The 24,923-nt window shown below is 36.2% G+C and overlaps 1 protein-coding gene across 1 annotated transcript; it reads left to right on the top strand.

Annotated features, from left to right (window-relative positions):
- The first annotated feature begins 14,688 nt into the window (after positions 1–14,688).
- ACTRT1 (actin related protein T1) lies at positions 14,689–15,807 on the top strand. Its single transcript, XM_061179109.1, has one exon. It carries the CDS (start codon positions 14,689–14,691, stop codon positions 15,805–15,807), a length of 1,119 nt encoding a protein of 372 aa, XP_061035092.1.
- The last annotated feature ends 9,116 nt before the right edge of the window (positions 15,808–24,923 follow it).

The following is a 24,923-nucleotide window of genomic DNA, read 5'->3' as shown; positions in this document are numbered from 1 at the left end:
TGTTCTTGTTGAAAGCCATACATATCAATAGTACCAGCTGAGGTGAATAGACTAGTAGTGCAAAGATTTATGTTAATATGGCTAGGAGTTGAATTGTGTTTGATGCTTGCTGTATCTGTAGATGCCAGAGAATTTAAATTCCTCTTGGTCCCTGTCTTTGTCTCCTCTCATGATTGTTAGCTTCCCTAAGTACTTCTCCTCTTAAGAGCATCTGCATCTTGCAGATCTTTGATCTCTAACCCACTATTATTATACTGCGGCCTGTTGGTGTGGTGGGAAGATGTGGACGGGGGAAGCTTTCCATTATCTTATGTTAAATCTCAGGTTTTCATGGGCCTGTGTCTCTGGACTGTGAACCTCACAAGTGTTTCTTCAGAGGTATAGCTCTCCCCACTTTGGTGAGACAAGAATCTAGGGAAAAATGAGGAATAATGCCCTTCCCTCAGTTGGAATAAAGTTCTGGTAAAGTTTTTTTTTTTTTCCCTGTAGAGTTGTTCTTTGCTTTTAAGAATGTCTTTTGGAATATTTTACAAGGATTGTTCTTTCCATCCCTCTGCTAGATGCAAGAGGGGGGATTTTTGTTAAATCTTCACTTTGAGAACCTGGTGGTATTCCTTGAGGTAAAACCCACAAAAACTTGAGAGTCCCCTAAGGCTCTGACAACAAATTTTAAAAATTTTCATAATAGTTTACAGCGAGTTCTCAACAATCTGTCAAAATGACCACTTGGGTGTTCCAGAAGTTTATAGCTCCAGTAGCTTCTGCCTCAGGTAAGCAGATCTCAGTTGCAACTCTCTGGATATTTCTGTTTCTCCAGATTTGTAGTGGTGGTCTGCCTTGCAAACTCAGTTCTTTGATGTGGTCAAGGAAACTCACTTATTTTCAGTTTGTTTTACTTTTTCCTGTTTTAAGGACTGGAGTGATAATTTTAAAACTCTTTACATAGCAGAGGTAAAACTGAAAATTGCACTTAGGTTTTTTTTTTTCTACTCTGTTTTTCCTTTCTGTTTTTTTTTAGAGCTATAATATCACACTTGTTAGACCACTTGATATTTTACTGCAAGTCAATGTGGTTATGTTAATTATTCAGGGATGTCAGTTCAGAGATACATATTTCCCAGTTCCTGAAAATAGTTGTCTCATATATTTTGTCCATTTTCATAGTTATTCACAGTGAATGTGGGAGGAGGTCAAGTTTGGACCCATTAGCCCATCATGAACGGAACACATTTTCTTTGTTGAAATAACATCTTTTTTCTACCTTCTTTTACATTAAACTTTTTCCTACCTCTCCTTTCTCTATTCTACAGAAAATCCAAGTGTAGGAGTGCGTGATGCCCTCTTTTCTATCTGCATTCTCTGCTTGTTTGATCTTATCCATTCATCTGGTTTTAAATGCAATTTATATGCTACAGACTATGGAATTTTGCCTCAAGCCAAGAAATCCTCCAAGTTCCAGATTTGCATATACAACTGTCTACTTAATACACTACTTAATATGAAAGTCTCAAAATATCAAATATCATGTGCCCAGATTCTTGAATTCTAGCTTAGTTTTAATTCTCCCCTAATATTTCCTATATCAGTAAATGGTTTAGCCATCTCTCCAGTTGCTTAAGCATCAAATTAGCAAACTATTCTCATCACCTCCCCCTTTACCTCACCTTTTACATCCAACTTATCAACAACTCTATTAACTCCTCCTCCCTATTTCTAGACTAGATTGTACTAGGCTTCTGTCAGATTTCTCTGGTTTCTTTACCCCCCATTAATGCCTCTACTCACATAGTACAAACTGACACTTAAAATATAAGTTGGATTATATATTTCCACCTTTCTAAAATCCTTCAATAATTTCCTATTACACTTAGGATAAAATCTATAATACTTATCATGTTCCACAAGACCATGTAAGAGCTGTTCTTTTGTACCTTTTTTACCTCACCTGATTCCACTATTTTCCTTCATTTACTTCATTTGCCTCAAGCTGGGAAATTAACAACTAAGTGGATATGGGAAGGCCACTTGCAGTATCTATTACCATTATTCTGAGAAAGTCTTCCCTGTGAATATTTATCTCTTATTAGGTTATAAGATGATCATTGTACTCACAACATGTAGACAAATGCCTGGTACCTAGTTAGAAACCAATGCATATTTTTGCATGAATAAATGCAATACAGACAAAAGTCTCATTTCAATATATAATGAAGAGCTAATAAAACTTGACCTGCAGGTGTTATATAACCATGCTACTACTTCTGTAATTTAACAATGACCAGCTAGTGGAAATCAATACATATGGCAAGATAACACAACATAGCATTATTGGAGAGGAAGAGTTAATATATTTATTTGATATATATTATTTTATTATCATCTTAAAAATCAAGATTAAATAAAACATAAAAATAAGATTTGAATATGGTGTGACTTAGATAAATATACAAATATAAATTACTTTCATGGGATGAATATAACCTAATAATGTGCAAGTATTTTGAAGTATGTGGGATATAGAGGTTAACAAAACAGATAAAGTCCCTATCCTCTTGGAGGTTATGTTATAGAGGAAAGAAAGACTAATAAACAAAAATGTAGACTGTAGGGTGATCAATTGTCCTGGAGTTCCTGGGGCTGAGGGGATTCCCTGGACACGAGGCTTGCAGAGCAAAACGCAGAAAGTTTCAGGCAAATTATGGAGTTGGCCACTCTATGTGGTAATAAGTGCCATGGAAGATAAATCATGGGGCTTGCTCTATTATAGAGCGTGATCAAGATATATCCTATGATAAAAGAAGTATTTAAGTCAATATATGAAAAAATAATGAATTGAGTCATAAAGATATATTTTATGTATGTTCATATCTATGTATATGTAAATACATATGTGTGTATTTGTGTATCACCAAGCAGAAGTTAGACAATACAATGAAGAATTATATCTGTTAAATATTACCAGAGCAAAAAAAATCACCAGGAATAAAATACACAATTTTAATTACACATTTCTATTTTTTGAGTATATTTACAAAATTGCTCAGCCATAACCACTAATTCCAGGTTATTTCTTCATTCTCCAAATAAATAAATTAGCAATTAGTAGTCACCCCCCCATTCCCTTCTCCATTTAACTCATGTCATATTAATCGAACCATATAATATGTGGCCTTTGGTGTCTCCTACTTTTAGTAACATGATCAGTAGTTCATTCATTATTGTGGCTGAATATCCACATTTTATTTGTCCATTTTTTCAATTGACAGACATTTGAGTTATTTTCGCTTTTCAGATACTATAAATAATAAATAATGTTTCTGGGAACATTTATGTGCAGCATTTATGTAATATATATCTTCATTTCTCCTGGGTCTATACTTAGTAGTTGAAATGCTGAGTCGTCTGGTAACTATGTTTAACGTTGTGAGGAATCACGAGACTGTTTTACAAAGTGGTTGTGACATTTTATATTCCAAATAGCAAAGTATGATAGCTCTGATTTCTCCACATTCTTGCCAACATTTGTTATTTTCTGTCTTTTTGACTATAGACATCATAGTAGACAGGAAATGGAACATCACTGTGGTTTTGACTTGCATTTCCTTAATGATTAGTGATGCTGAGCATCTTTTCACATGCTTATTGGTCATTCATATATATTCTTTGGACAAATGCCTATTTAAATCACTTTCCATATTCAAATAAACTGTTTCATTCAAGGTTATAGGAATTATACCTATGTTTTCTTCTAAGAATGTTATAATCTTAGCTCTTTTATTTGGGTTTTGATGTGTTTTGAGTTAACTTTTTGTACGGTTGGAGGTAGGTGGTTGAATTTCATTCACTTGCATGTGTCTATGCAGTTATCCCAGCTGCATCTGTTGAAAATACTATTCTTTTTTTAATTAAATTTTTATTTTAAGATAGATAGATATTCATATGCAGTTGTGAAAAATAATACAAAGAGATCCTATGTACTCTTTACCTAGTCTTATCCAATGGTAACATCTTGCAACACTATAGTACAATATTACAACCAGGATATTAACATCAGTACAGTCAAGACACAGAATGTTTCCACCACCATAGGGATCCTTTATATTGCCATTTTATCACCCTACACACTTCACTGTCATGTTATCCCCTCCTGATCCCTTGGCAACCACTAATCTGTTCTCCATTTCTACAATTTTGTCATTAAAGAGTGTTTTGTTAATGCAATCATATTGTATGTAACATTCTGGTATATATATATTTTAACTTACCGTGATTCCCTGGAGATTTCCAGGTTGTATCCGTAGTTCATTCCTTTTAATTGCTAAGTAATTTTTAATAACGTGGATGTAACAGAGTTTATTTAACCATTCATCCATTGAAGGACATCTGGGTTCTTTCTAGTTTTGACTATTAGGAATAAAGTTCTTTTAAACATTTATATACAGGCTTTTTGCATCAACATTAGTTTTCATTTCTCTAGGATAAATGCCCAGGAGTGCAATGGTTGCATGGTAATGTCAAGTTTAGGTTTTTACGTAATGGCTTTTTCCCAGAGTGGCTGTACCATTTTATATTCCCAACAGAAATGTGTGAGTTATCCAGATTTTCTGTATCTATGTCAGCATTTGGCATTGTCAGTCTTTTTTATTTTAGTAATTTTGATAGGTGTGTATTGATATCTCATTGGGGTTTTAATTAACATTTCTCTAATGAATAATAATGTTAATTGTCTTTTCATGTGCTCACCTGCCATCTGTATATCCTCTTTTGTAAAATTTCTATTCATGTATTTATTTTTTATTGAGGTATAATGAGCATAACATTTTATTAGTTTTAGGTTTATAATGTGATGATTCAATATTTGTATATATTGGAAAAATGATCACCTCAATAAGTCCAGTTAACATCCATCACCATACATAGTTATACATTTTTTTCTTGTGAAAAGAACCTTTAAGATCTACCCTATTGTCAACTCTCAAATATGCAATACAATATTATTAGAGTCACCATGCTGCACATTACATTTCCATGACTTATTTATTTTGTAATTTGAACTTTGTACCTTTTGACCCCCTTCACCCATTTGACCCACCCCCCCCCCCCACCTCTGGCAACTACAAACTTGTTCTCTATCTATAAGCTTTTTTTTTTTTTTTAAGGTTCCACATATAAGTGAGATTATGCAGTATTTGTCTTTCTCTGGCCAACTTATTTCACTTAGCTTAATGCCCTAAAGGTTCATACATGATGTAGCAAATGGCAAGATTTCCCTCTTTTTTATGACTGAATAGTATTCCATTGTGTGTGTGTGTACAACATTTTCTTTATCCTTTCATTTAATGATGGCCATGGTTGTTTACATATCTTGGCTATTGTAATCAATGCTGCAATGAAAAAGGAGGTGCATATATCTTTCCAAGTTAATGTTCTTGTTTTTCTTTTCTTGGGATAAATACGCAGAAGTGAAATTGGTAGATCATATAGTAGTTATATTTTTAATTTTTTGAGCAACTTCCATGCTGTTTTCCATAGTGACTGCATTCTTTACTGTACTATTGTCAAAACTCAATTGACCATAAATATGTACATTTACTTCTAAATTCTAATTCTATTCTACTCATGTATATAGACATAGGCCAGTACTACACTGTCCTGATTATAGCAGCTTTTTAGTAATGTTTAAATCAGGGAGTTTGAGTAGTCCAAATTTGTTCTTCTTTTTCAAGCTCGTTTTGGGTATTCTCAGTTCCTTGTATTCAAATAACAGTTTTAGGATTAGTCTGTCAATTTCTGTAACAAGTAAGCTGAGATTTTGTTAATAATAGCGTTGAATCTGTAAATCAATTTAGGAAGTATTGCCATTTTGACAATATTAAGTCTTATATTTCATGATTTGGGGATGAATTCAATTTTTCTTAGCTTTTATCCAATTTTTTTCATTTTTTGTGTGTTTTTCAGTGTAGAAGTCATAAATATTTTGTTACATTTATTCCTAAGTATGTATTCTCTTTGATGCTATTATAAATGAAATATTTTAAATTTTATTTTTATATTGTTCATTGCTATTGCATAGAAATACAGCTGAGAGGTTGACGTCAGAAAGGTGGTGGAATAGAAAGCCTTGGACCCTTATTCCCCATGTGGATATACCAATTCAACAAGAATACATGGACAAATTCATTTTGTGAGAAATCCAGAAACTAGTTGAAAGGCTCCTGCATTTGGGGTAAACATGAAACCAGCCACATTGAAGCTGGTAGGAAAATGCAAGATACCCTCTCACCAGAATCCTTGCCTTTGGCATAGTGCCATATTATTGGAAGGAAACCCTCAGCTTTGGCTTTTTCCCGGAGGGGGAAAAGTTTGCCTACATGTACAACATTCAAATTTTTCTAGGGCTTCCAAAGGTACTGGGTTCTGTCTTACCTGTCTCAGAGCACTGACAGGATCTGGCATACTCTAGACACCTGAGAACCACTGAGAACAAAGGCGGTTGTTTGGGTTAGCACACAAGTACTTATCATAGTCACTTCTTCCAGCTCAGCACAGAGTGAGTGGGTAAAAACATCAGATTCTGCTTCTCTCTGGTGAGGTAAAGAGTTGGATCACACATCCAATACTCTGACAGTCTAGAGGCTACCTAGGGAACTGGATTTTGTCTCACCCATCTCAGACCACTGATGGGATCAAAATACTTTACATGGCAGGGGGTCACTAAGGACAATGATGGCAGTTTGAACTAGTACAAAGTTTTAAGGGGCCCCCAGAATCTCTGACCAGACTGATTGGTGAGAGTCTCCTCCTGTACAAGGCCAGTCCGTGAATACTGGGAGAATTGGATGTTTTCTTCAGTGGGCAGATATCAGTACAAAGAGTGAAGGAAAATTAAGAATGGGGAAATGTATCCCCCCAAAAGAAATAAGATTAATCTCCAGAAACTGAGCCTAATCATATGTAGATACAGGATTTACCAGGCAGAGAATTCAAAATAACCATAAAATACACAGTATAAAAGATGTAAAATGTGAAATCAAAAACATAACATATGAGGAGGGAGCAAAAAGGTAGAGTTTTTGTATGCAAATGAAACTAAGTTTTTATTAGCTTAAAATAGCATGTTATATCAATAAGATGTTTCAAGCAAGCCTCAGGGTAACCAAAAAACATAAACCTATAGTAGATGAATTCAAGATAAAGAGAAGGGAATAAAAGTATACCACTATGGAAAATCATCAATTCACAAAGGAACAGAGTAAGAGGGGATAACTGAAACAAAGGAATTTTAAAACATCCAGAAACCAAGTAACAAGGTGGCAATAGTAAGTCCTTAACTACCAACAATTACCTTAAATGTAAATAAACTAAATTATCCAATCAAAAGGCATAGGGTGGCTGAATGAATAACAATAAAATAAGACCCAACTATATGATACCTACAAGACTCACTTCAGTTTAAGGGCACATATAAGCTTAAAGTGAAGGGATAGAAAAAGATATTCCACACAAAAGGAAAGTAAAAGAAAGCAGGGGTAACTATACTTTCCTGACAAAATATAGTTTAAGTCAAAAGAATGTAACAAGAGACAAAGAGAGTCATTATATAGTGATAAAGTGATCATTTCCTCAAGAGTATAAAACAACTGTAAATATATACAGAACCAATGTCAGAGCACCTAAATATATTAAGGAAATAGTAACAGCTGAAGAAAATAATAACAATAATATATTAATATTAGTGGACATCAATACCCCACTTTCAACAATGGATAGATCATATAGACAGAAAATCAATAAGGAAACATTGGACTTGGACTATAGTTTAGACCAAAAGGACCTAATAGGCATATAGAACATTCCATCCAACAGCAGCAGAATGTACGTTCTTCTCAAGTACACAGGGAACATTCTCTAGAATATACCACATATTAGGCCACAAAACAAGTCTTAGCAAGTTTGAAAAGATTTAAATCATACCAATTATTTTTTTCTGACCACAGTGGTACAAAACTAGAAATTGATAACAGGGGGGAAACTGGAAAACTCACAAATATGTGGAAATTAAGCAACACACTCCAGAACAGCCAATGAGTCAAAGAAAGCATCAAAAGGGAAATAAAACAAAATCTTGAAACAAACCAAAATGGAAACACGTGTCAAAAATTATGGTATGCAACAAAAGAAGTACCAATAGGAAAATTTGTAGCAATAAATGCCTATTCAAAAAAAAATACCTCAAATAAATAACCTAAGTTTAGACCTTAAGAAGCCAGAAAAACAAAAACAAACTAAGCTCAAAATTAGAAGAAAGATATAACAAAGCTTAGGGCAAAAATCAATGAAATAGAGAATATAAAAACAATGGAAATGATCAAAAAAACTGAGTTGGTTTTTTGAGAGTATAAACAAAATTGGCAAACTTTTAGCTATAGTTACCAAGAAAAAAAAGGAACTCGAACAAATAGAACTATAAATGAAAGAGGAGACATTGCAACTGATATAATACAAATACAAAGATTCATAAGATAATACTATGAACATTTATATGCCAATGAATTGGACAACCTAAAAAAAAAGGATAAATTCCTAGAAACATATAACCTACCAAGTCCGAGTCGTGAATAAATAGAGAATCTGAACAGAACAATTACAAGTAAGGAAATTGAATCAGTAATCAAAAACCTCCCAAGAAAGAAAAGCCCAGGATTACATGGCTTCATGGGTGAGTTTTACCAAACATTAAAAAAAAAGAATGAATGCCATTTTTCCTCAATCTCTTCCAAAAAACTGAAGAGGAGGATAAACTCTCAAATGCATTTTATGAGGCCAGCATTACCCTAATACCAAATAAAATAGGATGGCTAAGAACACTACAAGAAAAGAAAATTACAGGCCAATATTCCTGATGAATATAGATGCCAAAATTCTCAACAAAATACTACCAAAAAGAATTCAATATCACATTAAAAGGATCATACACCATGATCAAGTGGGATTTATCCCTGTGATACAAGGTTGGCTCAACATATCAAAATCAATAAATGTGATACACCACATTAATAGAATGAAAGACAAAAATTATGTGATCATCACAATAGATGCAGAAAAAGCATCTGAAAAAATACAACATCTTTCATGGTAAAAACTCTCAGTAAATTGGGAAAAGAAGAAACATGCCTTAACATAATAAAGGCCATATGTAACATACCCAGATCTAATATCATACTCAGTGGTGAAAGATTGAAAGCTTTCCCTCTAAGATGAGGAACAAGACAAAGATGTTCACTCACACCATTCCTATTCAGCATAGTACTGGAAGTCCTACACATAACAATTAGGCAAGAAAAAGAAATAAAAGGCATCCAAATTGAAAAGGAAAAAATAAAATTATCTCTGTTCTGATGACATGCTCTTATATGTTGAAAACCTTAAAGACTCCACAAAATAACTGTTAGACTAATAAACAAATTCAGGGAATTTGAGAATACAAAATCAACATACCAAAATCAATTGCAATTCTATATTCTCATTGTAAACTATCCAGTAAAGAAATTAAGAAAACAGCTCATTTATATTAGCATCAAAAATAATGAAATACTTAGGAATTAGCTAAAGAGGTAAAAGACTTATACACTGAAAACTAGGAAATATTGAAAAAGAAAATAAAGAAGACACAAGTAAATGGAAAGACAGCTTGTTTCCTGGACCAGAAGACTTTATATTGTTAAAAATGTCCATTCTACCCAAAGTGATCTATAGCTTCAGTAAAATAGGTATTAAGATTCCACTGGTGTTTTTTACAGAAATATAAAAGGCAATTCTAATGTTCATATGGAACTACAAGGGACTCCAAATAGCCAAAGCGATCTTGAGCAAGAAAAACAAAGTTGGAGGTATCACACTTTCTGATTTCAAAATTTATTAAAAAGCTACAGTAATAAAACAGCATGATACTGGCATGAAGACAGACATAAAGACCAATGGAACAGAATAGAGAGGCCATAAATAAACCCACATATATATGGACAACTGATCTTTGACAAAGGTGCCAAGATCACACCATGTAGAAAGGATTGTCTCTTCAGAAAATGGTGCTGCAACAACTGGATATCCACATGTAAAAGAATGAAACTGAACACTTATCTTACCCGTACACAAAAAATCAAACTCAATATGGATTAAATTCTTAAAAGACCTGAAACTATAAAACTCCTAGAAGAAAATATAGGGGAAAGCTTCATGTTATTGGTCTGGGCAATGATTTTTTGGATATGACACTAAAAACACAGGCAGCAAAAACCAAAATTTAATAAGTGGGAATAAAAATGTGGGAAAATTGGAACCTTGCTACATTTTTGATGGGAATATAAAATGGTGCAGCTGTGATGGAAAGCAGTATGGAGTTTCCTTATGAACTTAAAACTATAGCTACCGTATGATACATTTTCCCACTTCTTGGTATTTACCCGAAATAATTTAAAGTAGAATCTTGAAGAGATATTTATGCTCCCATGTTTATTGCCTCACTACTCACAATTTTCAAGAGTTGGAAACAACCTAAATATCTATAAGCAGATGAGTGGATAAAGAAAATATTGTATACCAACACAATAAATATTATTCAGCCTTAAAATGAAAGAAATATTACCATATGTTACAGCATGGATGAACCTTGGGGACATTATGCTAAGTGAAATAAGCCAGTTGCAGAAGGACCATTATTGCATGATTCCACCTACATGAGGTATCTAAAATAGTCACACTCAGAGGAGCAGAAAGTAGAATGGTGGTTGCCAAGGGCTGAAGGAAGGGACAAATTGAAATTTACTCTTCAACAGATTTAAAGTTTCAGGATTTTCACTGGCCTAAAAATCCTCTGTACTCTGCCTAGACATACCTCCCCCACCTCTCCCCCACACCCCTGGAAACCACTGATCTTTTTATTTTTTATTGTCTCCATAGTTCTGCCTTTTCCAGAATGTCATATAGTTGGAATCATACAATATGTAGCCTTTTCAGATCAGCTTCTTTCACTTAGTAATATGCACATAAGTTTTCTCCATGTCTTTTTCATGACTTGACAGCTCATTTATTTTTAGCCTTGAAAACTATTCCATTGATTGGATGTAACATAATGTATTTATCCAGTCACCTACTGAAGAACATCTTGGTTCTTTCCACATTTTGGCAGTTATAAATAAAGCTGCTCTAAATATCCATGTGCAGGTTTTTGTGTGAACACAAGTTTTCATTTCTCTTTGATAAATACCAAGGAGCAAGATTGCTGGATTTCATAAGAGTGTGTTTAGTTTTGTAAAAATAACTACCAAACTGTCAAACTTTCTGTATCATTTTTCATTCCCACCAGCAGTAAATGAGAGTTCCTGTTGCTCCATATTCTCACGATCATTTTGTGTTGCCAGTGTTCTGGATTGTGGCCATTCTAACAGGTGTGTAGTGGTATCTCATGTTGCTTTAATTTGCATTTCCATGATGACATGATGTGGGCATTTTTTATACACTATTTGCCATCTGTGTATCTTTGGTGAGATGTCTGTTAAGGTCTTTGTTGCATTTTTTAATCAGGTGGTTTTCTTACTGTTGAGTTTTCAGAGTTCTTTGAATATCTTGGATAACAGTCCTTTATCAGCCACGTGTTTTGCAAACATTTTCTCCACGTCTGTGGCTTGCCTTTTTATCTCTTCATATTTAATATTACAACGTGGCAGCTATGGAAATCAGATTCTTTCTCCACTTTAAGGTGTTTTTTTTTTGGTCACTCTTTGCTGATTGTGTTGTTGTTACTGGTTGTTTAGTGATTTTTATTACAAAAGTTCTGTAAAGTCTACATTCTCTTCATGTGTGGCCACTGATGTATCTATTCAGTTAACGTAGCAGACAGATAATTATTGGAAAAAGATTCCTTTAGTTGGGTAAAACTAATAACTGTAATCTTCCATATTTAGTGTGAAAAGAATAAAGTGAAGTAAATTACTATCATGAGTAGATACTGAACACTGAAAGGCTTATGAAAATTGATGGGAATACTGGTTTTGGAGTAGAACAACTTATCCTAAGAAGTCCTAAACATATTCTACACTTATAGAGGTAGGAACAGGATTCAGTGCACCTACATGGCTTATAAATCCCAGAGTCAAAATTTTAGTTTAAACTGATCCTTTATAGTAGCACATTCTCTCTAGTGTAATTCACATTAAATACAGACCTCAAAGAATTTTTACAGATGAAAGGCCAAGAACATTATTTTATAATAAAAATATCACTAGAATATTAAGACTCATGTCTAAATAAGCAAGAGTCAGTTAGAATCAGAAGATAAATCCCAGTATTCAGCCTAAAACACTGCGTAATTTTCAATTGTATGCTACAGTATATGAAATAAAAACATGATATGTTTAAGTAAATTAAATCAATATTTAAATGTGTGATGAATGAATAAGTGACCACTGAAAATGATGAAGCAGTTTTGGAAAGGAAAGAAAAAACTTTTAGATAGAAATGATAAATGATTATTGATATTGGAAGTAAAATAATATTAGACATACAGTTGATGTGATCATTGTAAATTTACACTGCTACACAGACATTAATGAAGTGAAAACAGAAGTTACACAGAAAGCAACATAGAAAGAGGCTGCAACTGCAATAGATAAAATTAAATTGAGAATTAAATTGAAGTTCAAGTATGGTTAATATGAATACTATAGAGAGAGAAAATGGGAAAAAACATTATTGAGAAAAATTACCTAAGAACCTTCTTGAATTTATGAAAGACATAAATTGACTAATGAAAAAAATAAATATAAAGCAGAAAAAATTATTTATTCAACAAACAAAACCCAAAGTTAGTAGAAGGAAAGAAATAATAAAGATCACAGCAGAAATAAATGAAATAGAGACTAAGAAAACAATAGAAAAGATCAATGAAACCAAAAGCTTGTTCTTTGAAAAGATAAACAAAATTGATAAACCTTTAGCCAGACTCGTTAGAAAAAAAGGGAGAGGGCCCCAATCAATAAAATGAGAAATGAAAAAGGAGAAGTTACAAACAACACCACAGAAATACAAAAGCTCTTAAGAGACTACTGTAAGCAACTATCTGCCAATAAAATGGACAACCTAGAAGAATTGGACAAATTCTTAGAGAGGTACAATCTCCAAAGACTGAACCAGGAAGAAACAGAAAATATGAACAGACCAATCACAAGTACCGAACTTGAAACTGTGATTTAAATATTTCCAACAAACAGAAGTCCAGGACCAGATGGCTTCACAGGTGAATTCTACCAAATATATAGAGAAGAGTTAACACCTTTCCTTCTGTAACTATTCCAAAAAAATGCAGAGGAAGGAACACTCCCAAACTCACTGCAGTGAGAAGCCCGTGCACCACAACGAAAAGTAGCCCCCACTTGCTGCAACTAGAGAAAGCCTGCATGCAGCAACAAAGAGCCAACACAGCCAAAAATAAATAAATAAAATACATTTTTTAAAAAAGGAATAAGATGATTAAAAAATATGCAGAAATTATTGAAATAGAGAATATAAAAACAATAGAGAAATCAATGAAACCAAAAGACAGTTCTCTTAAAAGTTCAAAAAAGTAAAGGGGATATTACTACCAACCTTACAGAAATAAATAAGGATTATAAATAAATACTGTGAAAAACGTTATCGTGTAGAATAGGTAAAAAAAAAAAGAGTTATATTCAAATGGAAGAACTTTGAATAAAGTATGCTAAATGAATGAAGCCAGACATGAAAGGTCACATATATAATATTATTTAAATGAAAAATGCAGAAGTGGTAAGTCTATAGAGACAAAAAAAAATATTATTAGTGGAGTTTAGGGCTCATGAGGATGGCCCGAAGAGGGTGATTGCTAAAGGGTGCAGGGTTTCTTTTTGAAGTAAAGAAAATGTTCTAAACTTGACTTTTGTAATGTTTGTACATAGTTGAATATATTGAAATTCATGGAAATGTACTATATAAATGGGTGAATGTATTGTATATGAAATTTATCTCAATAAAGCTGTTTTAAAACAAAACAAATATAAGGGGGAATAAAAGAAAGGGTGTTCTGACCACCTCTGAAAGTGGATTGTTGGCATCTTTACTCCAATCTGAACCTGTGTCTGGTGATTAGTTCCTTCCCTTAGCAAAGGAAAGGGTATAATTGTCATCCCACAAACAGCAGCTCAGCTGAGTATAGAAGTCAGCTTTCTGGGACAACCTCACAGCTGGGCCGCTTCATTAGATTCTAAGCCTAGGCCTTTGCTTCATGTTCACAGACTTACCAAAAGCTGTTCAGAGGTATGGTTTGCCTTCCTCTGTTTCAAGTCTCACCAAGCTAGGAGTACTGGTGGCTCAGAGACCCCACCCCTTAAACATCCTCTGATGCTCTCTGAGAACAATTGTTGCCTAGGCTACTTTATTACATAGTGAGCAGTCGTCACTGAAATTGCCTCAGCAGGCCCTGTGCTGCTTGAAAAGGGATAGTATTCATGGGTTGAGGATGGGGTTAGGGGACAGCCTGCTAGCTCTGCTTTAGTGACAACCTAAGAACTTTGGAATCCTGTAGCTGTTAAACTTCCAGAGGTACCTATTATCTCACAAAGTGGCCATGTTCTTTCTTTATTTTGGTGAAGGTCAGAAGAGCATGCTGCAGACATGTTTAACCCATATGCATTAGATACTCCAGCTGTAATTTTTGACAGTGGATCAGGACTCTGCAAAGTAGGCATGTCTGGAGAGACTGGGCCCCGTCATGTCATCAGTTCTGTCATGGGGCATCCTAAATTCAACATGGCTTTACCAGAAGCCAATCAGAAAAATTACACTGTGGGGGAAAAAGCCCTGTTCAAGTATGGAGCCTTGCATTTGCACTATCCCATTGAACGTGGACTGGTAACAAGATGGGATGACATGGAAAAACTCTGGAAGTATCTTTTTGAGTGGGAGCTGGGAGTAAAACCCTGTCGACAACCTGTGCTCATGACTGAGCCCTCCTTGAACCCAAGGGAGACTGGAGAGAAGACAGCAAAAGTGATGTTTGAGACCTTCAGTGTGCCTGCCTTCTACCTGTCCACCCACGCGGTCGTAGCACTCTATACCTCTGCTTCTGTCACGGGCTTAGTGGTGGACAGCGGTAATGGGATCACTTGCACTGTCCCCATTTTTGAGGGTTACTCCCTTCCTCATGCCATCACCAAACTCTATGTGGCAGGGAGAGACATCACAGAGCACCTCACCCGACTCCTCCTGGCTAGTGGGTGTAATTACCCTTGCATACTCAACAAGGCCTTAGTGGATGACATAAAAGAGATGCTGTGCTATGTGGCCTTAGAGCCAGAGAAAGAACTTTTTAAGAAGCCAGAGGAGGTCCTGAGAGAATACAGACTACCAGATGGAAATGTCTTCCACCTTGGGGATCAGCTGTACCAGGTACCTGAGATTCTTTTTGCACCTGACCAGCTGGGTGTCCACAACCCAGGACTATCAAAAATGGTCTCCAGCAGCATTATGAAGTGTGACACCGACATCCAGAAAAATCTTTTTGTAGAAATTGTGCTGTCTGGGGGCACCACTCTCTTCCCTGGGCTTGAGAAAAGACTTATGAAAGAACTGGAACAGCTGGCCTTCAGAGGAACTCCCATCAAGATCACCGCTTCTCCTGATGGATGTTTCTCTGAATGGTTAGGTGCATCCATCGTGACCTCTCTGAGCAGTTTCAAGCAGATGTGGATCACTTCTGTGGATTTCATGGAGTTTGGGACATATGTTGTCTAGAGAAGATGCTTTTAAAGGATTCAGAGCACAAGGGACAGCTTGAATTGTCAGATCATAGGAGCACTGGTGGAAGGTGACATTTTCCCTTGGGCTTCAGCATGTATTCAGTAAAAGTGATATGGCATTTTGGGTTTCAGTTCATTTTTGGTAGCACCAGAGTAATTTTTCATCCAGGTAGCGAATCTTTTTAAGTGATTCTAGTCCACCCTTCCTGTCTCAGGGACCTATTCAGTTGTTTTCTCCTAATAAATCCTTGGGTTATGTGTTACAGCTGTGTCCACTTGCAGGGTTTGTAGTAAAAACAGGTACTTGAGCCTCATGCCTAGAAGCTTGATTCAGTAGGTCCCTAGAATCTTCATTTCAATCAAGTGTCTTAGATATTTTTGATAGATCTAGTGTGAAGGAGAGACAGAATTACCAGGGAAAATGTGGGGAGGGAGGAGAATTAAGTAGAAGAAGGAATGCTACCCAGCTCTTAGGGCTCAACTGACCCTTTCAGTCAAGTGGTTCTTAATTAGCACAATAGGGCTCTCTACTGTTAGGCAGCTAAATAAGAGCTGTTGTCCTTCCTTGTCAAAGAGGAGAGATGTAGAGAGAGATGAGGAGAGAAATCGCTATTTGTTTAAGGATCTCTAAGCTGAGGGCCCCTATTCCCAGTTGGAGTATTAAGAATCAACATCTCTATTTTTTTAACTGAAGTATGGTTACTTTGCAATATTATATGTTACAGGTGTACAATATAGTGATTCACAATTTTTAAAGTTTATACTCCATTTATACTTATTATAAAATATTGGCTATATTCTTTGCATTGTACAAAATATCCTTGTAGTTTATTCTACACCTAATAGTTTGTACCTCTTGTTCCCTTACCCCTACCTTGCCCCTTCCTCATTCCCTCTCCCCACTGGTAACCACTAGTTCTCTATATCTGTGAGTCTGCTTCTCTTTTGTTATATTCACTAGTTTGCTGCAAATGGCAAAATTTTGTTCTTTTTTTATGGCTGAGTAGTATCTCACTGTATATATATACCACATCTTCTTCATCCGTTCATCTGTTGATGGACACTTAGTTTGATTCCGTATCTTGGCAATTGTAAATAATGCTGCTATGAACATTGGAGTGCATGTATCTTTTCGAATTAGTGTTTTGGTTTTTTCAGATATATACCCAGGAGTGGAATTGCTGGGTCATTCTTATTTTATTTTTTGTTTGTTTTGTTTTACTTTCAAGGATATTTATAGCCTCATTTTGTTAGGGGAAAAAGACTGAAAATATGTAATGATCATCAATAAAGAAATTGTTGAATAAATTATGCATACATTTTTTCTTCATTAGCTTAGTTTTATTTTCCCAAAATATTATCAAGATAGAAATGGAAAATTCAGAGAAGTCTTTGTAGTACAATCTATTTTTATGGTAAACAAAACAGTGGCACTTTCCCATATATATGTATGTCTATGCACATTTTTATGTACATATGTAAATGAATATGCTTTTTTACATGATTATAAGCACTTGGAAAAAAGTACAGAAGGTTACATACCATGTGGGTTGTTGTGGAACACCAGTTCATGTGCCCGAGGCAGTGAGGCCAAGCAAACTGAAACATCAGAGTTTGGAGCAGAGAAAGGTTTATTTCAGGGCCAAGCCAGGAGAACTGGTGGCTCATGCTCACAAAAACCGAACTCCCTGATGGCTTTTGGGGAGAAGTTTTTATAGGCAGACTTTAGTGTAAGGGCTTCAGGGTGTTTGACTTTCTTCTTATTGGTTGGTGGTGAGGTAGCAGGGTGATGTTCCAGGAATCTTGTGCTCAGCCAAAGTTATCCTCCACCTGGCTGCGGGCCTTAGTTCTTACAGAAGAACTCAAAGATACTGTTATGCATATCCTTTGAGGAGGAACCAGGACCCTGCCCCAAGGCTGCACTATTGTTTCCTGACTGCTCCTCCTTTGTTTCTCCATTCCCTCCCTTCCCTAATTATCAACTGCTTGAATCTGCCCTTTGAAACTCAGGGAAGGTCTAAGAGGCTAAAGCCTTTTCCCTACAAACAAGAAAAGGGGGGACACAGAAAGGATTTGTACCTGGGAGGGCACACAGGGTCCTGCTTTGTTTCAATCCCCACTTTTCCTTAATACTCCTCTATCTTGAGCAGGGCAGGTACGGACAAGTAAGGGAATAATGTTTTGGATAGAGAGGTTAATCAGGAACTCTGCAGAGGAACTTGGTTTTAGAGGGAATCAGTTTCTGGGTTACACAGGTTGGTGGAGAAGAATGGAATAAAACGTAGTACTGGTGGAAAGAAGAGTGGGAGTGGGAGCAAATCAAAAAGAAAGAACTATACTAAAAAAAAGTCATCCTGAATGAAATGAAACCATTTGTCTAAAAAAAACAAGGAATTCTATTTTCCACATATCTTTCCAGCTACATATTCAGGGTGTCATATTGATAGCTTGTTTTACAACACAGCCATGAAAATGAAAATTATCTAATATTCAATAAAAATCACTATAAATCAGGTATTATATTTTTATATTTATTTGAGATATCTGGTTGAATATCATACTTCTGCTTACAGATAACTTAGCAAAACCACAATGGAACCAGAAGACAGTAGAATTATACCTTCAGAAAGCTAGGAAAATATACTGTCAAACTAGAATTATATACCCAGGAAAACCATTCCAAGAAAGATAGTAAAAATACTTTCTGAAAATAGCTGAATGTGTTTACTCTCAATAGTCCATCACTAAAGGAAATTTTATATGATTATTTGAGGGCATATAAAAATAATCCCAATGGGACTTCCCTGGTGGCTCAGTGGTTAAGAATCCGCCTGCCAGGACTTCCCTCGTGGCGCAGTGGTTAAGAATCTGCCTGCCAATGCAGGGGACACGGGTTCAAGCCCTGGTCCGGGAAGATCCCACATGTCGTGGAGCAACTAAGCCCGTGTGCCACAACTACTGAGCCTGTGCTCTAGAGCCCATGAGCCACAACTACTGAGCCCATGTGCCATGAGCCCATGCTCTGCAACAAGAGAAGCCACCGCAATGAGAAGCACGTGCACCACAATGAAGAGTAGCCCCCACTTGCTGCAACTAGAAAAAGCCCAAGAGCAGCAACGAAGACCCAACACAGCCAAAAATAAATAAATAAATAAATAAGTTTTAAAAAAAGAATCTGCCTGCCAATGCAGGGGACACGGGTTCGAGCCCTGGTCTGGGAAGATCCCACATGCCGCAGAGCAACTAAGCCCGTGCACCACAACTACTGAGCCTGAACTCTAGAGCCTGCGAGCCACAACTACTGAGCCCGTGTGCCACAACTACTGAATCCCGCATGCCTAGAGCCTGTGCTCCACAACAAGAGAAGCCACCACAATGAGAAGCCCACACACCACAGCGAAGAGCAGCCCCCACTCACCGCAACTAGAGAAAGCCCATGGGCAGCAACGAAGGCCCAACGCAGCCACAAATAAAATAAATAAATTAAATAAATTTATAAAAATAAATAAATAAATAATCCCAGAAAAAGATACATATGGTGTACTAAGAAATAATGAACATTAAATAATGGTGAACTCAGAGGTAAATTTAAAAATACTGACTGTACAAATTCATAGTATCAATATCAACATAATAAAAAGAATGAAAATTCTGTAGTACAAAAGGACATAAATCATGGAAACAGGTTGGAGCTAAAAATCTGAATATACTTGCATTTCTCAGAAAGAAATATTAGTTAAATTTAGAATATATATATAGATATAGAAACTGAAGGAACTCCTATAAATCTGTAAAAAAAATAACGAAAAACATAAATAACAACTGCAATTGGAAATATTAAAAGGCATTTCTAAAATACCAATGTGTCAAAGAAGAAATTGTAATAAAATTTATAAGGTAATTAAAAGTGAATGATAAAATATTAGATATTAAGTGATGGAATGCTGCTAATGCTGGAATTAATTAGTAAGAAATGTATAGTATTAAATGCTTATATAAGTAAAAAAGAAGGTTGAATATCAGAGAGCTAAATATCCAGTTTTGAAGTTAGAAAAAGTGTTGCCAAACTAAGGTCATTTGGGATTAAGTGACCGTGCGCCCATGCGCCACAACTAGTGAGGCCAAATAAACTGATGCACGGTGAAGCCAAATAAACTGAAACGTCAGAATTTGGAGCAGAGAAAGGTTTATTGCAGGGCCAAGCAAGGAGAATGGGTGGCTCGTGGTCAAAAACCCTGAACTCCTTGATGGTTTTGGGGGAAAAGTTTTTATAGGCAGAATTTGGGGTGAGGGCTGCAGGGTGTGTGACTTTTGTCTGATTGGTTGGTGGGGAGGTAGCAGGGTGGTGCTCCAGGAATCTTGTGTTTAGCCTGAAGTTGCCATCCTCCACCTGGGTGGGGGCCGTAGTTGTGTAGAAGAGCTCAAAAATATTGTTATTTATATTTCTTGAGGAAGAACCAGGACCCTTCCCCAAGGCTGCACTATTGTTTTTTGACTGTTCCTCCATTGTTTCTGCATTTCCCCCCTTCCCTGATTAACAACTGTTTGAATCTGCCCTTTGGGACTCAGGGAAGGTCAAGGAAGCTGAAAGAAACCATTTCCTACAAACAAGAAACAGGGGACACAGAAAGGCTTTTATGCCCAGGATAACCCCACAGGGTCCTGCTCGGTTTCAAAAGCAAATAGAATAAACCCAAAAATTTAGAACAGTAAATTTAAAAAATAGGAAATCAGAAATTATTGAGATATAAAACAAGGATAAAATAAAGAGAATGAACAAGGACTTGATTCTTTATAAGGTCAAAATAAATAGACATACCTATGGAATTATTAATTGAAATTAACAATAAACAAGTTTAAAATGATGAAGAATAAAAATTCTTTGTAAATGCTGATGAGGCAACATTTGGGGTGAAGACTGCAGGGGGTTTGACCTTTGATTGGTTGATGGTGAGGTAACAGGGTGATGTTCCAGGAATCTTGTGCTCAGCATGAAGTTATCATCCTTCACCTGGGTGGGGGCCTTAGTTCCTGCAGAAAACCTCAAAGGTAGTGTTATGTATATCCCTTGAGGAGGAACCAGGACCTTGCCCCAAGCCTGCACTATTGTCTCTCTCTCTTTTTTATTTATTTATTTATTTTAACATCTTTATTGGAGTATAATTGCTTTACAAAGTTGTGTTAGTTTCTGCTGTATAACAGAGTGAATCAGCTATATGTATACTTATATCCCCATATCCCCTCCCTCTTGCATCTCCCTCCCACCCTCTCTATCCCACCCCTCCAAGTAGTCACAAAGCACCAAGCTGATCTCCCTGTGCTATGTGGCTGCTTCCCACTAGCTATCTATTTTACATTTGGTAGTGTATATATGTCCATGCCACTCTCTCACTTTGTCCCAGCTTACCCATCCCCCTCCCCGTGTCCTTAAGTCCATTCTCTACATCTGCATCTTTATTCCTGTCCTGCCCCTAGGTTCTTCAGAACCATTTTTTTTTTAGATTCCATATATATGTGTTAGCATACGGTATTTGTTTTTCTTGCTTACTTCACTCTGTGTGACAGATTCTAGGTCCATCCATCTCACTACAAATAACTCAATTTCATTTCTTTTTATGGCAAGTAGTATTCCATTGTATATATGTGCCACATCTTCTTTATCCATTCATCTGTCAATGGACACTTAGGTTGCTTCCATGTCCTGGCTATTGTAAATATACACTAATTTCTCTTGACTGCTCCTCGTTTGTTTCTGCATTCCCTCCCTTCCCTGACTAGCAACAGCTTGAATCTGCACTTTGGAACTCAGGGAAGTTCAAGGAGAATGAAAGGAAGCCTATTCCCTACAAATGAAAAATAAGGGACACAGAAAGGCTTTTGTGCCCAGAAGGGCCCCACAGGGTCCTGCTCAGTTTCAGTATTACAAGTAACTTTACACTTAATCCCACAAATATAAATTTATCTAAACTATATCATAAAAATAGAAATTCCTACCTAGTGTAAAAATTACAAAATTATTTAAAAATCTTGACATAAAGTATTATGTCTAGATATTTGTCTAGGTTACTTTCTATCATTTATTCACAATTTCAAATTTTCATTTTTTATGCAAATTCTTTAATAGTATTGAATAAAGAACAAATGCTCACCCATTATATGAATACAATATAACTTTTAAATAATAACCAATCATAGGCCATATATTAAAGAAAAATTCATATCACACTCATAAACATAGATACAAATTTCATTAGCAAAATATGAACATACCAAATTCTTCAGTGTATGAAAAGGTTAATTTTTCAAGTTCAGTTTTGGTTTACTCCTGAAATGCAAGTTTGTTATACCATTTGTAAACATATGGATGCAATTCACTACATTTCAATAGATGGCAAAATTAGAGCATTTGAGTGTAATAAACTTCATTCATGATAAAAATTATCTAAAACAAAAGAGGTGTTACCATAAAGTTATTAATATTATCCACAAGCCTACACCAAACATGTTGCAAACGTGTGAAACATTAAAATATTTATGTTAAAACATGAAAAATCAAGGATTCCTGATATGACCAATTTAATTTAGCATTGTACCATAGGTACTAGTGAAACCGAGCAGGACCCTGTGGGGCTGTCTCTGGTACAAATAATTTCCGTGTACCCCATTTCTTGTTTGTAGGAAATATGAGTTGTTATCAACCAATGCTCACAGAGGATGGTGGAGGGGCGCACTACCCAATAAAGGGAAATTCTATGGGTACCAATTGCATCCACTATGTTTCACTCCTTGTACCACTCAGAACCATTTATTTCTCAAAATAACTTTACTCCATGTAGGCACATCTCCAGGATGTATAGGTTGGTTATTATTTCTGGGAAAATTTTCAAAAAGGGGACTCATAGTACAAACTATAGTACTCAGCACTTCAGTTGGTTGCAGGGCCATAATTGATGTTCATCATCTCTCTCCTCCACCCCCAATTTAGTTTTTCCCTTCCCTTTTTGCTAGCATTTCTGTTGGTCTACCTTACTTGCTTGGTGATTTGGCTCAGACTCTCAGTACTTATCAGGTCATGGTTGCTGTTTCTTGCTCATTTAGAGAAAAAAACATGGTATGTGAGTTTAAAAAAAAGACCTGAGTGTTAAACATTTTTGTAGCAGCAGCGCTACCTACTCGTAATGATCAAGGCCATTTACCCTTGCCAGCATAATAACTCTGTTTGGTATTTGCCCATCTGGCACTAGAACTCCAAAGTGACCTGGTAGAAGCCATAGATTTAAGTTTAATGGCCTTCTTAATTTGTACCCTAGTGTAAGTGTCCCCATTCCGGGGACCAAGATCTCTAGACAAAATAGGGTATGCATGTTGCAGAAAGCTCAAATTCCCTAAGTGAGTTACTGGGAATGTTTATGAGTGGGGTCACTCCTACTTTCACTCCTTGGTCCCTGGACCAAGTGGTCTAGCTCTTGGTGATATAGCCCTATAAAATGGCCATTGGATTAAGATGAATAAAGGATAGTGCCCTGTCCTAACTAGATATTATCTTCATACCAGCAATTCATTTGTGCCATCTACAGGTTTTTCTGATGCTCCATTAAGGTGGTTGCTTCTACATGGTATGGTATGTAATATTGGGTTGGCCAAAATGTGCCTTAGGTTTTCAAGTAAAAATAAAAGACAACATTTTTCATTTTCACCAAGAACTTTATTGAACAACGTATTCACCCTTTTGTTCCACTACCTTCTGCCATTTTTCAGGCAACTTCATAATTCCATCTTCCCAAAACTTTTTATCTTTTTGAGCAGAGAACTGTTCAAGGTTCCTTTTACAGTCTTCCAGGGAATTGACATTTTTTCCATTAAAAGAATTTTGTGAAGACTGAAATCAGTGGAAATCCAAAGGTGCAATGTCTGATGAATACGGCAGATGAGTCAGAACTTCCCAGCCAAGCTCTAACAGTTTTTGCCTGGTCACCAAAGAAACATGTGGTCTTGCGTTATCCTGATGGAAGATTATGCATTTTCTGTTGACTAATTCTGGATGCTTTTCGTCGAGTGCTGCTTTCAGTTGGTCTAATTGGGAGTAGAACTTGTTGGAATTAATCGTTTGGTTTTCTGGAAGGAGCTCATAACAGAGGACTCCCTTCCAATCCCACCATATACACAACATCACCTTCTTTGGATGAAGACCGGCCTTTGGTGTGGTTGGTGGTGGTTCATTTCACTTGCCCCATGATCTCTTCTATTCCACATTATTGTACAGTATCCACTTTTCATCTCCCGTCACAATTTTTTTTAAATTATTTATTTTTTGGCTGCATTGGGTCTTCGTTGCTGAGCGTGGGCTTTCTCTAGTTGTGGCAAGCGGGAGCTACTCTTCGTTGTGGTGTGCAGGCTTCTCATTGTGGTGGCTTCTCTTGTGGCGGAGCATGGGGTCTAGGCACACGAGCTTCTGTAGTTGTGGTGCATGGGCTCAGTAGTTGTGGCGCACGGGCTTAGTTGCTCTGTGGCATGTGGGATATTCCCGGACCAGGGCTCGAACCCGTGTCCCCTGCATTGGCAGGTGGACTCTTAACCACTGCGCCACCAGGGAAGTTCCCACAATTTGTTTTAAAAACGAAACTTTTTCATTACGTTTTGGCAGAGAATCACACGCAGAAATACAGTCAAGAAGGTTTTTTTTTGCTTAACTTATGTGGAACCCAAATATCAAAACAATTAACATAACCAAGCTGGTGCACATGATTTTCAACGCTTGATTTGGATATTTTGAGTATGTTGGCTATCTCCCACATCATATAATGTTGATTGTTCTCAATTAATGTCTCGATTTGATCGCTATCAACTTCAACTGGTCTACCCAACCGTGGAGCATTGTCCAGCGAGAAATCTCCAGCATGAAACTTCACAAACCACTTTTGACACATTTGATCAATCACAGCAACTTCTTCATACACTGCACAAATCTTTTTTTGCGTTTCAGTTGTGTTTTTACCTTTCTTGAAATAATAAAGCATAATGTGCCAAAAATGTTGCATTTTTTCCTTCCATCTTCAATATTAAAATGGCTACACAAAAATTCATCAATTTTGATAATTTTTTTTAAATGCA

The sequence above is a fragment of the Eubalaena glacialis genome, chromosome X (assembly GCF_028564815.1).
Source record: "Eubalaena glacialis isolate mEubGla1 chromosome X, mEubGla1.1.hap2.+ XY, whole genome shotgun sequence".
In the NCBI taxonomy this organism is placed as follows: Eukaryota; Metazoa; Chordata; class Mammalia; order Artiodactyla; family Balaenidae; genus Eubalaena; species Eubalaena glacialis.
This window is presented reverse-complemented; position numbering and strand designations above follow the sequence as displayed.